Source organism: Lonchura striata, chromosome 2 (genome assembly GCF_046129695.1).
Source record: "Lonchura striata isolate bLonStr1 chromosome 2, bLonStr1.mat, whole genome shotgun sequence".
Taxonomy (NCBI): Eukaryota; Metazoa; Chordata; class Aves; order Passeriformes; family Estrildidae; genus Lonchura; species Lonchura striata.
Window position 1 is genome coordinate 42,158,970 of NC_134604.1, and position 17,230 is coordinate 42,176,199.

At 35.8% G+C, this 17,230-nt stretch overlaps 1 protein-coding gene across 1 annotated transcript in view; it reads left to right on the forward strand.

Moving 5' to 3' along the window:
- The window catches only part of CEP126 (centrosomal protein 126), a 36,703-nt gene extending 21,086 nt beyond the window's left edge, over positions 1-15,617 (forward strand). Inside the window, exons 6-11 of the mRNA XM_021529389.2 lie at positions 2,530-4,657; positions 8,529-8,653; positions 8,966-9,053; positions 9,566-9,775; positions 12,167-12,230; positions 15,299-15,617. Of these exons, the coding sequence (XP_021385064.2) occupies positions 2,530-4,657; positions 8,529-8,653; positions 8,966-9,053; positions 9,566-9,775; positions 12,167-12,230; position 15,299 (2,616 nt within the window). The 3' untranslated portion in view covers positions 15,300-15,617. The remainder of the gene's footprint in view (positions 1-2,529; positions 4,658-8,528; positions 8,654-8,965; positions 9,054-9,565; positions 9,776-12,166; positions 12,231-15,298) is intronic.
- Positions 15,618-17,230: the final 1,613 nt, after the last annotated feature.

The window sequence follows — 17,230 nt, forward strand, 5'->3', positions numbered from 1 at the left end:
GTTCTAAGTCCTAAGACATACAAGTGACCTCTTTAACTCCTCGGAAGTATTCCTTTACTAGGAATGTGGATACGTGGGGGTGTTAGATTTCATGCATTATAACATAAATTGTAGTTCTATAGCAGGAAAAATGTAAATCCAGTAAATACCAATATATTACTCTATGAATATTTTGTTTTCTTATAATCCTATAATATTCTCACAGATTAAATAAAATTAAGTTACTGGGATTTCTAGGTTTATTTCCCTGCACTTATTGATCACTAAAAAAGGATAATTGTTGAATGTTTTTTTTTTTTATTTCTGCAGAAATACTTCTAATTACACATTTCTACAAGGAAATGGGACATTCATTTGCATTATATAGTACTATAAAATGTGAAATATGTAAATATTTTAATGAGAATGTTAAGCATCTTTAATGTTTGAAAGGATGAAATTGTATGATGCTGCAACAAAATAAATGTAAATTAACTAAATTTGCATGAACTAAGTAGGAGTGAGTGTGTGTTTAAATGAGAACTCCTTCTGTGTTCTTTAGTTCCTAACATTTCTGAATGTTACCTCAACTGAGATTTTTGTTTTCCATGGGGTTTTGCTTTATAAGGAGCATACTTATTTATATAGTGTAGGAACCTCTGGACCTATTTTTCAACCTCTGGACCACAACTGCTTAGAATTTTTTTTTTAATTTTTGAAAGTTGGAAATTTTCCTGTACCCTCCAGATTTATCTGCTTAAGCTAACCTGCTCTCAAAATAAGTTTTTTTTTAAAATCTATAGTTACAAAATTTTTCTTCTGTCTAACTGCCATTTGAGAAACACGTTTTGGTATACAGGTGCAGTTTCCAAATTAGACAAGAAGTAAGCCTGACAGCTGTAATTTCTTTTCACTGTTTTTTTTCCCTCCTGAAAATTTCAAAATTAGTTGTTAAATTTGGTCTGATACAGAAAACTCTGAGTATATGCCTTTTGTTGTTTGAGGAAGTTCAAGCAGAGGTTAACAATATAATTTAGCCAAAAATAAAGGTTAATAAATAACTAACAAAGTGCTACTTGTTCTTTTTTATTAGAAGGACACAAGTTTGTATAGATTTAATTTGAAAATGTTCCCTAAAGGGAACATCTTATCTTTCCCTACACTTCCTTCTTTGATCTTCTGTTTAGTATCTTTATTTCAGATCATAACTCTAATGGAAGACTGCACCAACCTCTAAGCATTTAGTGCAAGATAAGATTTAATTCAATAATAAAAAGTCTTTCAGGACTTACTAAGCTTTTTCTTCTGCAGTTTAATATATTTGTACAGCTATAAATATGCAATATTTAGATAAACAATTTTATTGGAATAAAAATGTTTACTACAAAAATGTGTTATTATTCACTAAGGAATTCTGTGTTTGGTGAGTTTTCAAAATGTTAATTCAATGTAATTGCTAGGGGCCATATAGTCACTCACCTAGGTTAACAGATTTTGCTAGTTGAAAGATTTTCCATTTGAAGTCACTAATGAAAAAAAAATCTTTATTGCATAAGATTGCATATCTAATTCAGCTTCTCTTAATTTTTTGCACCAATTTTGTCCAACATAAGGTTTAAAATTACTTTGCTGCTGAGCTGTGTAAAAGGGAGCTTGAAGGCAAGAGTGTATGAGACTGAAAATTGTCAACATGCTTGTTTTCCTGTACGTTCATGTGTACTTTGAAGTCTTGTACTTAAACAAAGTATGTATTTTCAACCATGTCGGCATCTCAGTGCTTGGATAGAGGAGTAATAGTGAAGAAAACATTTGTATAGTGCATGCACACAGCTGTCCCACTGGTGTTTCAGATGGTGCCAATTGCTGTTATTCCTCACTCCATTAAAATTCAATTTAAAGGTTGAAGAAGTGGATGAGAGTCCCTTATGCCCTGGGACTTGATCTGTCTTCATAGAACAGGAAATATTTTCTTTCTGAAAGACTTGAAGAGTTTCACTGGGGGAATTGTTAATCACTGTGGGTATGAAAACCAAGAGACTTTTTGTGTTTGCCATGACAAGGCTTAGCTCCTCATTGCTTGTGGCACTTTGTATGAAAAGAAACATACTCAGTCTAGTATTATGGAAAAGTTGCAGTTTGGGGTAGATCCCCTATCAAACCTTCATTTTCATGGATTCTCTTTCAATTTATAATTCAAGTACCCTTACAGAGGATGAAAAACACCCAGTCTCATAGGGAAATTCAGAAACAGTACTGTTATTCAGATAAATTTAGTTCTTTTTTTAATACTGCAGAATTTATATGTAATTTAAGATTAATTTTGTTGAACTATGCTGCTCTCTTCTCTGGATTTCTTCCCAAACTATGTCATTGTCTTTTGCAATTTAACAAAGGTATATTTTGACTCAATGGAAATACTCATGGAGATATGACCCCAAGTCATAAAAACACTAGGATCAATATTTTTTGGTCTAATCTCTCATTAATGGAAAATTAGCAAAACCACATTTCTGAAAAATCTGAGATTTCAGTTTTCTGCCTGTATTTCAGAATTTTCATCACGAAGTCAAAGAAAGAGATGATTCAGAAAGCCTGATGAGCCTTGACAGTCTTGAGGCTGGAGAACAAAATGGAAATTGCACAATACAGAGTGAATCATCTTTTACCACACAGTGTGACTGTGCCCTGTATGATCCAGAAAAATGCCAGACTAGGAATAATGGTTTACTTCACGCAGATCAAAGTACTTCTAAAAATGCACATCTAAATAATTGTCTGAGAAACATAGATTTGCTACACTACCACAACATACCTACTCATGATCTTTTAGCTAAACATAATGTTCTAACTCCTGCTGAACATGTAAACACTTCAGAAGAGGAATCATCTGCTTCTCACAGATCTGGAAAACAACCTGCAGAATTCTCTGCCTCTGGTAAGCAAAAGAGCTCTGTAAGTAATGCATTTAGTTTCCTGCAAAACATAAAAGACAGAAGCAAGCCATCTTCTGGAGCAGCTAGCACATTTGCCACTGGTCATCCTGTTTTCAGTCCTAGCACAGCCTGGGACAGCCCTGATTCTATTCCAGAAGAAAAAATTCATGATCTGATGCAAGATCAGAGTTTTAAAATGACCCCACAGGAGAGAACTAAATCTATGCAAGCATCCAGTCAACCTATTGCAACATCTGTAATCTTATTTCCTAATCAGGGATGTTCCACTGCCATTCCCAGCACAGCTGATGTGTTACCAAAGGACAAAAATGTCAATACAGGCTTTTTAAAAAATACCTTAGCAAAAATGACTGAAACAAAAGAAGACAATATTAAATGTATGAATGACATTATTTCAGAAACATCTTTATTTCATGACATACCAAATGCCTCAGTTCTTTTGGAAGTTAAACAAAAGAATAATAAAGAAGGAAAGGGAAATATAATTGAAAATATGTCACTGTTACCTGATACAGAGTTCAATTCTGACACTGCTAGACAGGACAGAAGCCTGAAAAATAATGTTCTTGAAAGAAAAAGAGCCAAGCTATTCACAAGTATCTTAAAGAAGAGTTCTAAATGTGAACCAAATCATTTAAAAGCTGTGGTTACAGACCATGGGATCAGTTTTGGAACTCAACTCATGTCATCTATCAGAGACAGTTTAGAACTGGCAAAAATAAAAAAGAAAAGTGCAGAAAATGAAAAATGCAATAGGAAGCTAAAATGGTGTGATGAAATTAACCAGATAATAATAGAAAATAACAAAAAATGCTATGAAAAAAGCATCAGTGAAATATCTTCTTCAAAACTACAGTGTGTTCAAACTGCAAATAACACTCCTAAGAATAATTTAAGTATTGTTGCTCAGCCTTCAAACCCCATGTTTATAAAAAATCATCAGGAAAATTCTCATATGTCAAAACCAAACATTAATACTGAAAAATCAAATAAAGAATATCCATCTCAGAATATATTTATGTCTACAGGATCCTTTTCTGCTAAGGAAGCTTGGATGGTATCAAAAGATAAAGCAAGTAAACCCCTAGTATGTAGCAATAATGCTAAAATTAATGAAGGTGGACAACTCAAAAATAAGACAAAAATAACCAGAAGAGTAACATCTGTAAAAGTCCAGTCACATTTTATGCCCAAGAAGGGAAGAGGCACTATGATCCAACTGCAATCAGCCACTGAAGCCAACAAAACTCAAAAAGCTCCAGGGAAATGCCTTGCATCTCACCCACCTTCCACACCTCTGCCAGGAAACAGAAGTTTTGAGAGCCCAGCCAGCTCTGGGTATCAGTCACTGCCACCTGCCAGCCTGCAAGCTACTAGTGCTAGCAGCAGTGATTTCAATGGCAGGCATGTTGTTCTAGCAAGTCAGGTTTTAAATAGGAACAGTGCAGAAAACAGTGAGAATACTGCTGGTTGTGCTGATGTGGCCACTACCATCTCTACACCTGGATGCAGCAGGGCCAAATACAAACCTTGGGCAAAAAATACTTGTTCTGTAAATAATGTTAAGGCAAGCAACTGTCAAGATAATTCAGTAACTTGCTCTGAGAAAAGACCTGTTAACACAGAAAATGGATTACATCTCCATCGTATCCCAGCAGCTGGAAAAACAAGCACCTTCTGGCACGGAGCACATTCTACGCAAGCTCCAAAAGACTCTGCTACTGGTAAGAGTCATGTTTCTGGGTCTGGGGTGGGGGAATGTTTAGACAAAAGTCTTCTTCAAATACATCACAGATTTGTTTTCAATTAAAACCCCCAACCTTTTCACACAACACAGCCAGTTTTAACAAGCTTTCACCATTTGTCATTCTCATTTTTATTCTAGTGGTGCCCAGAGGCCTCTCAAACGTCAATCCTCATTTCTAATAGTTCTCTGTAATATTAAATGAAAAGGAAGTATTTTCCCTGAGATTATATCCATGACTAATGAGCAGATGTGACAGGTGGTCTAAATAATTATATAGGAGGAAGTGAGTAAGTTTGTACAAGTGAGTTTTACAAGGTAACTAAGAGTGAAAGCTTGTTGTCCAACAGTCACTGCCACATGAGACTGAAAGAAGTTTAGTTCTACTGTGTTTTTAAAATGCTGACAACTCTAAATGCCTACAATTACTGAGACTTAGTCCCAATTATACTATTAAAAGCTGAGCAAAAATTAAAGATTAGTTAAAATTAAAGAGCTTCTGCCAGGCAAACTTTGCTCTGCTGCAAGGTATACCTGATTTATAAAGAATTTTAAGAAATTTGAGGAACAATTCTGCATTTCATTAAAAATTAACCTTGGAAACAATATGAGGCACAGATTGGTTGGAAAATTACATGAAAGATGGATAAGAAAAATTTGGGAGAATAAACTTTAATCTTCTGGGGTTTATTCTCCTACATTCCAATTTACATTTTATGTTTTTTGATTTGCCTTGTTTGTCCCCTGCAGCCTAGCTACCTTCTGTGCCTTGGGCACTGATGACATCCTTGTACTTGCAATTTCTGTGTAGTATGCTGGTTTGCTTCCTACTGAGAGCTGCAGCTGAAGCTCCTGAAGCTGTAGTTCCTGCTTCAGGTACAAGCAGTACTCCAAACTGGTTCACATACTGGGATCACCCCAAGGATTGGCCATGGAACTCAAAGATACTTTTTAACAAAATGATGAATACCCTTAACTTTAAACCCCCCACATCTTAGTTTTATCTACAGTAATACAGTTTTAACAGATTTTACAATTTAAATGGAGTGATTCAGAACAGCTCTGTTGTGTAAGAGCAGATGCAGGCAGGTGAATATTCTTGGCCTAAAGCAGGAGTGGGAACAGCAAATACTATCTGCTTGTCTGTTCCAGTTCAAAGTCAAACAGATGAGTTTACGATCTGTGTGACTTAACCTATTTGATTTCACATTGGAAATGAATGAAGACTTGCATTACCACGCCTTGCCTCCAGCAGAGATTTTTGTCTCTTGATGTCCTTATCTGCACATCAGACCAATGAATCAGGAAATGTCCTGGGTCCATGCTGTGCACAACTGACTGTGTCTTCATTGCAACTTTAAATGCTACATCCTCAGCATCACATACCTCCAGCTCTTTTAGAGAAGGGCTGAGTAACTGCCTTTTAAAATTCATGTGGGTTGCCCTCTCTCAATATCTGCTTATACTTTGTATTTTGAAAGTCTTCTTTACTTTAAATACTCTAGATAACTATTACTGATTTGCTGTTATTTGTTCAATTGCCTGCAAATGCACATAGACACCATAGTCTTGTCCTAAAGTGCTTGCAGTGAGACTGAATACTGCACTGCTCTCTAGTAAAATGTCTGCAGAATTCCATGAGGTCTGTGAAGACACTGTAGAAAATGTGATCTGTTGTAATGCTTTGCCAAATGTACAGAAAGTGAGAACCAGATGAATACAACTGTTGTCCATAAGGATCTTAATTTAGTTCGGCTTCAAGGCTTCAAGTTGTATATCTTCTGCCCAACACATATTGTAGAATTTCTAACATCTTTCTTGTTTAGTCAGTAAAGGTTTTAAAAATGTGTTTAACCTTTAGCCTGTGACAAATATGGGGCTAATTAAAATACTTAAAGTAAAATAGCAGTAGACTGACTGCTCAGTATATCATTCCTAAAGATACTATTGATTACTATTTTGTCTTATATATCTCAAAGGAATGTTCTCCTTTGCATTTATCTAATCTTGTGAATTAACTAAATTAAGTATTGATGCATAGATATAGAGCAACTTTTGAATTCTATTTTTTCAGAAAATCATTACGTGATTACTAATGTATCAAGGGGATTCTTCTTTCTTTTTCTTTTTTTTTAAATCTTCTCTTATATTCAATATAACATGACATTTACTTTCCTTTTCAGATTTTATTCAGCACCATGTATTGTGATACAATAATTTGCAAATAACTAAATGGCAGCATTTCAAAGCTAATGTGTCCCATGTTACTATTGATGGCAGCAGTCAGATGACTACTTCTAGAACCAGTTCTTTTCTTTTTCTTTGAGTGATAAGAATTCTCCTTTAGTGTCACTTCAATAACCAGAAAATAAATGAAATTGAGTTAGAATCATGAATGCAACTCTTGGTCAAATTATGAACTGGACATTAAACTGCACATGTAAATATTTATTGTGTAAATAAATAGGTAATTTCTCTTTCCAAGTTTAAATCAAGTAGCTCCATTTACAAATCTAGTAACTTTGTTTACAAATAAGAATATAGTATCTCCTTGGTATGTAGATTCCTAAGTTACACATGAAAATACTAATTTGCATCTCCAATTTATATGCATTAAAGTTTAATTAAGAACATAATTTTAATTTTGAAACTTAAGGCTTTCATTTTGAAAATGTATTGCTACACCAGACAAAACTGAGATAAATTTGAGGTACAGTGTCTAGATTAGACCTCTCTGGCTGAGAGAAAATGCTGCCTAGCAGTACTGCCTTTTAAAAATTAGCACAAAGATGTATGAATTAATAAGATTAACTATGAAATGCCAAGCTATAGAAATAGGTTTTAAATCCATGACTTTTAAACCTCACAACACCTATGAGGACATACCTGGAATACTGTGTTCGGTTCTGGGCTCCTCAGCACAAGAGAGACGTGGACATGCTGGAGAGAGTCTAGAGTGGAGCCACAAAGATGGTAAAGGGATGGGAGCACCTCTCCTATGAGGAAAGGCTGAGGGCTTGCAGTATTCAGCCTGGAGAAAAGAAAGCTTTGGGGAGTCTTACCAATGTCTGTAAATACCTGGGAGGAAGCTGCAAAGAGGACTTTTAGAGAGAGACTTATTAAACTTACGGCGCTCACTGAAAGTACCTGAGCATTGGGTACAAATGGAAACACAGGAATTTCCCTCTGAACATCAGGAAACCCTTTTATAATTGTGTGAGTAACTGAGCACTGGCATAAATTGCCCAGAGACTCTTGAGTCTCCTTCCTTGGAGTCATTCAAAAGCCATTTGGGCATGGTCCTTGGCAATGAGGTCTATTTAGCCCTACTAGAGTGGGGACACTGGACCAGAAGGCCTCAGAAGGTCCCTTCCCATGTCTGCCATTCTGTGATTTTTGTGAATCAGATAAACTTTGTGAGCTACAACATGTTTTCTGCACACTAATATGGAATCCTAGTGAAAGTTGAATCAATTAACATATAAATATAACAATTTATCAATAGGGATTTATTGTGTTGGACAGTTAGACTTTAAGATTATTCTTTAAATTCAATTTATTTTCTAAACATTACTTATTTGATATTTTTTATATTGCAGCACACCTTTCATTCTTCTTTTCACTTGGTAAGACCACCTTATTATTTGTGCTCTTGTATCTCTGCACAGACCATCAACACAGGGCTTCACTTCAGCTGCATACCTCCACATCTAAGACAATTTAAGGAGATCAGATGTAAATATCTAAATGTTGACAGAGACATTTACTCACCATTGTTAGTTCTGCTATTACTATATTTTATCAAGTTGTTTACACATTTTTGGCTTGCTTTTTTCTCCATGTCATTTAAGGTGGTGTTCTTGTTACAAGACAAAATCAGGGCTTTGGCAACTATGAAAATAAACACCAAGGTTTTTCAGAATGCAGAAGACGAAGTGTCATCTCTAAAATATGGAAGCCTGCTCATCATGCACAGGTTAATATAAAATACTATAAAAAACCAAAAATGTTATTTATCTTCAAAATGGAAAACATTTCAGGAATATCAAAGATTTGTTCATTGTCCCGTGATTTTGAATCGATGTGCATAGTCAGCTTGCTGTCACTGCTAATAAAAAGAATAAAACCAACTAGAATGCAGCTCTATATTTGTACTCTAATATTTTCTTCACTCAAACACATTTAGTAATACAATATTAAATATAAATATTTAAAAATTGAAACATGTCAGAAGATAGTATAGTTACTTTAAATTATACTTAAATTATTCTTACAATATTTTTGACAGAATTCATTATGTGCTGTCCAGCTGAGTCCCATTCAATCTGCATTTGATCCAGTACAAAAGATGAAAAACATCTCTAAATCTGAGGAAGGTATAGTAACACAATTCACTTCAGTTCTTTATTATACGTAAAGTAGAATGACAGAATATACCCACTGTGTAACATGGCTTGTGTCTTTTGGCATCAGTGATAATAAGTAAGAAAGGGTAATTCTGTACAGCAATTTTTTTCCTGTAAATATAAGATAGAGCATCATATAGCATTATATTAATGATTTTATAAATGCATTACAACATATATTCCATTTTCATTCAATTCCTCTTTTTTTTTTTTAATTGTATGATGTGGACAGGTATTGCTTGCTATCATTACATATTTCCAAACTCATTAGTACCTACTCTGGTGCCATTTGTAAGATGTATTAGTGTCCTTAATCATTTAATCTTTTAACATATCATGTTTATTGATTTTCCCACCTTTTTCTTCTTTTAAAGTCAATTTTGTGTGTTTCAAAGAACTATGGTTATGAAAATGAGCAATTTATTTAAATGTTTATTCAAATGCACCCTTCTCATTTGAAAATCTCGCTGTAATCTCTTCAGTTTCAGAAAGCACTGCTCAATTTCTAGTGGCAGAAAAGCTAGCAAATACACCAATTGCAGAGGATGAAATCCTGGCAGCCATGGACTGTGTGAAGCCAGACAGAATGCTCTCACTGCTTAAAAGGGCTGTGTGTCCAGGCAGGAGTACCCTTTCTATAGAAGAACAGAAGATTTTCCAGTCTCTGGATTGTTTGAATAAAAAGCTACAAAGTAAGCTGGATAATAAATAGAATACTACATCAATTGATTAAATAGCTTTATATTTTGTTGCCATAGATTTTTGGGATTAAAAACAGGAATCTTGTAATAGAAATACTTTCTGTTGTTGTTGTTGTTGTAGTTTACTAAATGTAACAGTGTATCAAAATCAGGAAACCCTTTTTTAAGTCAATGAAATTAATTTTAAATAATGATGACTTTGTCTTGGCAAAAAATAATTCTAAATGTGATAGGAGGACATCTTCAGAAACTGGCTCAGCCTAACTGTAGATGTTGTTTGTAAGATGTATTTGTCAAAATTATTCCTGCAAGGTGCATCAGGTGCATCAGCCTCACTTGGAAATCTGTTCCAAAGCTTATCCATATTAATTTTTTTACAATTCTTTTTGAAAATTATTGCCCTCTATATCATATAGTTTTGCAAATGTAGCCCTTTATATTGAATAGCTTTTCATTTTCTTACTTCCAATATTTCAGAATGTTCCTCTTCTCCATGAATTCTGAAAGGCTAGAAATAATGAGATCTGATGTTGCTGCAGATAAATCTAAATGTTTAAGTGAATATTACTTTTGCAACCATTTAAAAAATGTCAGACTTACCTAAGCATTCTCTAACTTGTTCTTCCTTTATGCCATGTGGATTTCTTACCGGCTTTATACTGTTGGCTCTTTATATGAACTCCCCAGTCACAGCTTCCATTTTGCTAAAGAATGTGGGGGAAAAGTCTGTACTTGTTTGTGTGCTACCACACTTGTTCTTAATAATTTTATCCTCAGTGATTAATTAGCTAACACTTTCATTAGTCATCCTATGATATTACACTAGAACAACAAACTTACTTCTTGAGTCTCTTGCTACTTTGGGATTTGCTTTGAATGATGTGATCATACAGGTCTTCCATTAAAAATTCACATTAGTTTGGCATAGTTTTGGTATTTTTTGTGCTCCATCCTGTACTTGAAATCAGTGGGGACCTTATGACTTAGTCTCTTCTGCTTGGCTGCTTGGCTTTTTATATGATTGGAACAACTGCTTGCCATTTGTGCTCTGCATGGAATTTCCAGCTGAAATTTTACATTTTCCTGAATTTTACATTTTCCTTGCACTTTTTTCACATAAAATTTTACATGCCAATTATTTGAGTTTATTGGAATGTGCTTTCTTAAAGTCCATTGGTTTTGCTTTACTATTCCACTACTGTTCCTTCTGGACTGCGCCATTTATGGTCATGTTACCCAAGTTTACCCCCTTATTGACTGGAATCAAACTAAACCAGGGCTTATTAAACTTCTGCACACTCCATACATTTCTACATTACATGGTGAATAGTATGACTTTGAGGAAAAAGGCTTCAGTTTCCTATAGACTGCAGCAGAAGAATAAACGATCTTTGCAATTGTTTAGAAACTTTGTAAAGCTGTAGCTTACAATTCTTGCTCTGTCAAACAGTGGTTCAGAATTTCATTGTATAAATTGTATAACCTGTGGTTATTGCTTCCAGGCAAATGGAAATTTAAGAATCCATTTTTTACCAGAAAATGGTTTCAGTATGATGTGCTCAGGTCAAGAAAGTAGATATGAAAAGAGAAATATGAGCATATCAAGCTAAATTTCTGTGTAAGTAACAGAGAAACTACAAAGAAGGGAAAGATGAATTCAGCAAAAGAACTGGAAGCAAGAACACTGAAACTTTTGAAGTGTGAAAAGGAAAACTGTAACAAAAGTATATAGCAATATGGAAGAAACAGTGAAAGTATCATAGGAATTAACAGATTGCAAATGAAGTAACTGTGAAATTTAGTGTAATACATACACATATCTCAGAAATTTAATTAGCGTGCCTAATTATTTGGGGATTTAAATTGGTAATAGGAAGGTAGGAAATTTTACAGGTAGACTTACATGTAAGTACTTGTAAGTAAGGTAAGGTAAAGTTGTAGGTATTTACACATCATACAAGTACATTGCTTTTCTAAACTGTTATCTTTCTGCACCCCTTCCTTTGGCTTTGTTTTCAAATGTTACCAAATTAAAAAAACATGTAGCTTTGTACTGGTCTTTTTATTGAATAGCAGTCAATCACTAGCCAATCTACATTTGGAATATTTGTTGCTGAAGAGTAGATAGCATTCTTTTCTCTAGATTTAGATGTCTTTATTGGTACTAAATTTTTTGTTCATATACTATTTAGATGCAAATTTTTAAACTAGAGGTATAGCCTATACTTCAGCAGCTGTTGGTAGGGGAAATAAAACTAGTGCTATTAAATTACATTTCCACAATCTTCAGAAAGTTTTAAGTTGAATATTTGACTGTGAATCTTATTTTTATTTAAGTATGTTGTTATTTAATACTCATTGTATACTTTCATGCTTTTTCAGATGTTCAAAAAGCCATTACCAGAAACCCATTTGCTTCACATGTTTTGCAGATAAGCAACCCTTAGTAAGTATTTAATTTAAATGTGTTCAGCTTTAATTTCTACAAACTAACCTTATGGCTATTTTATTGTAAAAATATAATTGAAAATACTGATATCAGTCTCTTCAGCTGGCTTACTCTATTTTCTGTTTATGTAAAAAGAGCCCAAACAAACATGAACTTTATACTACTGTAAACAGGCTTTAACAATTTATATCAGACTGCCTCATCCTCTAGCTTCATTTTCATTTTTGGTATTTGAAGACATTTCAGGAAGTCCCAAGAACTTTTAAGGAACATTAATTTAGCAGGGTCCATTTGAAATATATATAACTCATAAATAATTTGTATTTCTAAACAACATGGAGAGAAAAGGGACCATTATGCATGGTAGTTCATAAAATAATTTTAATGCAATGAATTCCTACTTTGACCTGAAGATATACCATTTTCTACAAGTGATAGGTATTACCTTTCTTCAATAAGGATTTGCATTTTGTTTCATATATTGTAGATCTTGTCAGCTGAAAACAAAATATCGTAGCTGGAATGTAAAGAAATGAATAGGCATGGGAGCGTCTGAAATGCAGAATTTACTTTTCAAAAGTTTGGTGTATGATGCAGGAGTTTGTATTTATAACTGTATCATCAGTCTTCTCCTATAATCTAAATTTACAGTGAAGAAAAATTATAGATATGACCATAGACTTAGAAACATAGAATCATACAATTGTTTTGGTTGAAGAAGTTCTCTCAGATCATCAAATCCAACCATTAACCCAGCAATGCCCAGTCCATCCCTGGCCCACCTCTTTAAGTGCCTCATCTACACATCTTTTAAATACCTCCAGGGATGTGGACACCACCACTACCCTGGAGCATGTTTCAATGATTGACAACTTTTTCCATGATAAAAAACACCCTAATATCCAATCTAAACCTCCCTTGACACAACTGGAGGCTGTTTACTCTTCTCTTGTCACTTGTTACCTGGGAGAAGAGGCCAACCCCACCTGGCTGCACCCTCCTTTCGGGCAGCTGCAGAGAGCAGTGAGGTCCCTCCTGTTCTCCAGGCTGACCCCCCCAGCTCCCTCAGCTGCTCCTCACAGCCCTTGTGCTCCAGCCCCTTCCCCAGCCCCGCTGCCCCTCTCTGGACACGCTCCAGCCCCTCAATGTCTTTCTTGCAGTGAGGGGCCCAGAACTGAGCCCAGGGTTGGAGGTGTGGCCTCAGCAGTGCTGAGTGCAGGGGGACGGTCACTGCCCTGCTCCTGCTGGCACAGCAGTGCTGATCAGGCCAGGGTGCCATCGGCCTCCTTGGACACCTGGGCACACCCTGGGGCACGTTCAGCTGCTCTTGACCAGCACAGCCAGGTCCTTTTCCATCTGGCAGCTTCCCAGCCACTGCCCTCAGCCTGTAGCCCTGCCTGGGGTTGCAGTGACCCAGGTGCAGGACCCAGCACTTGGCCTTGTTGAACCTCATGCAGTTGGCCTTGACCAGCTGTTATCACAGATCCAGCCTGTCCAGATTGCCCTGCAGAGCCACCAGCAGATCAACAGTCACACCCAACTTGGTGTCAGCTGCAAAGTGACTGAGAGTGTATTCATCCCCTAATCCAGTGATAAAGATAAGTGATAAAGAAATGGCCCCAGCACTGAGCCCTTGGGAAACCCACTTGTGACTGGGTGCCAACTCGATGTAACTCCAGGCACCATCACTTTCTGGGCTCAGCCAACTACACAGTTTTTTTACTCTTTGAGGAGTGCATCCATTCACACCATAAGCAGACAGCTTTCCGGGAGACTGCTGTGGGAAACTGTGCCAAAGACTTTACTGAAATCCAGATAAAGAATATGCACAGCCTTTCCTGCATCCACTAAGTGGGTCACCTGGTCATAGAAGGAGATCAGGTTGGTCAAAGAGGACCTGCCTTTCTTAAACCGACGCTGGCTGGGCCTGATACAGGCTGTGTGATCACACTCAATATCATCTGCTTTGCATACTTCATATACTTTACTGGATAAGCTGTTACCAAAAATTATAAAGAAAATATTCTTTATTCATAAGGTTTTTGCAACTCTCTGAATTTGAGACTGAAACACCCCAGGAAGCATCCCAGCTCCTAAATTCAAAATGATTGCCCAGTTTTGAAGTGAGACTCTGAAAAGATCATCTGGGCCTTTCTTCTTGTGAATCTCAGTAATAGGTGTCACTTGGAATCTCAGCTTCCTTTCTTCTCCCTCCTATCTTATAAATTTAGTGTTTATGGCTAAACAACTTGTAAATTTTGGTTTTTTCTGCACAGTTATCTGTATTGGATCTAAGTGTGTTTTAATAATGCATTTTTCCTCTGGTCTTTCATGGTCTACCCCACACAAAAAAAAAAAAAAAAGAAAAAAAAAAAGAAAAAAAAAAAAAAAAAAAAAAAAGAAAAAAAAGGAAACAAAGCTGCTGTCCTCACCAGTGCATTTCCATGTCTTTCAGTAGACAGAATTCTTTCTTGGCTGACTGGTCTGTGACAAAGCTTTCTCCCACTAATTCATCAACAAGATTTTTATTTCATGAATAAGAAACAAACACTAGATATTGCTCAGATTGTCCAGTCTCTGGAACTTTAAGTTCTCTGATGGACATTTAAGACCCTTCTTTCACTACAAGTATATACTTACACATTGAAACAGGTGTCCAGCTATAGATATACATTCAAATCTCAGCCACTGGTTTGGAATTCTTCTTGATGATAAGAATGAACTGTCATACAAGTACCCAGCTGCAGAAAAAGTACAGATGAATGAGATTTCATCAAATCTGCTGGGAGAAACAATGGGATTTAAAATTTTTACTTCACCAAGACAAAAACCTGTTTCAGCTCTCCTTGTTTCAGAGCACCCAGATAAAACATGGATATTTACTCAATAATTTCTGTGAGGGCCTTGTACTCTGTAATACCAACCTCTAAATCCAGATGAAGGTATGTAGTTGTTTATAGAATGGAAAACACATCACGTTATACCATCAAATAATGTTTCTTGAATGTTCTACATAATCACATTACTGTTTATATACATGCTTATCATATTCTGTTTTATTATAGAGTGTTCAGCAATACATGTCCTCTCCTTGGGTGAGCCCTGCAATAGTCTCACAGCAGTACCAGAGTACCTCCAGCTGGCAACCCACTGCAATTGTACAGCAGATATTGACATTATCTGCTACAGGATCTTGTGGCTTTATGTACTTTATATGCTGTGCGTACAATGTTTGACAATACAAAATTAGCAACCAAATTAAGAAGAAGGCAGAAACTCAAATAATGAATGTCAATTGACTGGTAAGCATTTTTAGGATAACTAAATCTATTTTATTCTACACTTTATTGTAAAATCAACTATTAAAACCCAACTGAATTGCCACTTCTGGATTAAAGGCCTTTTGTTAACCAGCACGATACCTAAATCTGTGAAGTTAGTTAATTGCTAAGAAATGGTGAGCTTTTAACTTCTTCTTTTCCACTTCCTCAGCTGTTTCAATAAAAAGCAGACAAGCATTCATAGAATCATAACATCACAGGATCATTCAGTTGGAAGATCATTAAGTTCAACCTGACACCTCCATGTTTGCCACTAAACCAAGTACCCAGGTGCCACATCCACATCTCTCTTTTTTTTTTTTTTTTTTTTTTTTTTTAATGAGCAGAATCCATCCACAAATTTAGGCTTTAATTAACTGCAAGAAGCAATAAAAATAATTTACAAAATCTCTCAATTTATAACTCCATATTAGATGCCTGATTTTATGATACCTACACAGTAACAATTGTAGGGTTTGTCTCCAGGATTAAGCACTCCTGTACTTCCACCAGAGCTGTGCCTCAGCCCCACACAGTGTTACTGCTAGTCTTTGAAACAAAGTGTATGAAAGCTCAGGAGAGCCTTATTTCAGGAGTGGACTCAGTGCCATAAGAGTGCAACCACAGGAACATCTCCCCCCATGTAGAGACTGGTATTCTATAAATGGAATGCGTCTTCCCTAAAGAAACTTTTAAATTATCATTTGGAAAAAGTATTTTAAAAACTTGGTTGTTCTCCATCATACCAAGATCATCATATCATTGTCTTTAAAAAGAGCTGCCATTGCTTAGGAAGGAACCAGCATGTAAGAAAAAGAGATGAGGAAAACATGTGCTGTCCATCATAACAGTGGACAGTTTCTCAGGGTTTAGAGCTACCTGCTGGTGCATTGTGTAAGCCAAGACTAAGGTGAACTACATATAGCAAATTGTAGCTTAAATTTTACCAAGACGGTTTAGTGATAGATTGTTTTCAAGAAAATTTTTTGAATAATGGAATAATAAGTAAGCTTTCTCCTCTAGCTAGGCATTAAAACACCTTTGGAGGAAAAATCTGGCTTAAAGAGACTGACTTTAGTCTGGAGACTATTTAAACATCAAAATTACAAAACTTGGTTTCTTATGACCATTGTTCCCATCTGTTCTGACAGTTCTGCCATAAAAGGGAAACTGTGGTTGAAGTCTACATGCCTAAAGGATTTTTATAGATATCAGTACTTACTTGTTCTTTGGTGCTCAAATAAATGTAGAATTCCCAGCAAAATGCATGAAACAAACTAGCAAGGAGCATTTTGACTTGGAACTCAAAATTGGTTTGCCCTGAAACACTGAGCCCTTACATCTCTGTTTGTCATCAGTCCCCTGTGACATTCCAGTATGGTGAGGATTTCATATTTAAATAGCGGGAGAAGGTTTCCCAACAGAGATTAAGAGAGAGGAAAGCAAATAATCCAAATACCAGAGGCCATGGTAGTGGCTATTCAGCAAGGCAGAGCAGCAGCTTAACCAGATTTCTACTCCTGGGTGGCAGTTTAGGTGGCAAAAGTAAAGCCCATGAGTCAACTTCCTCAATTACCTAAAGACATTCTTTCAAAAGCAGGTGCCTGCATTTACATTTCCAGGAAAATAATTTCAAATTAGTTTTTTTTATTTAGTGTTACAGGCTTCAACCCAAAG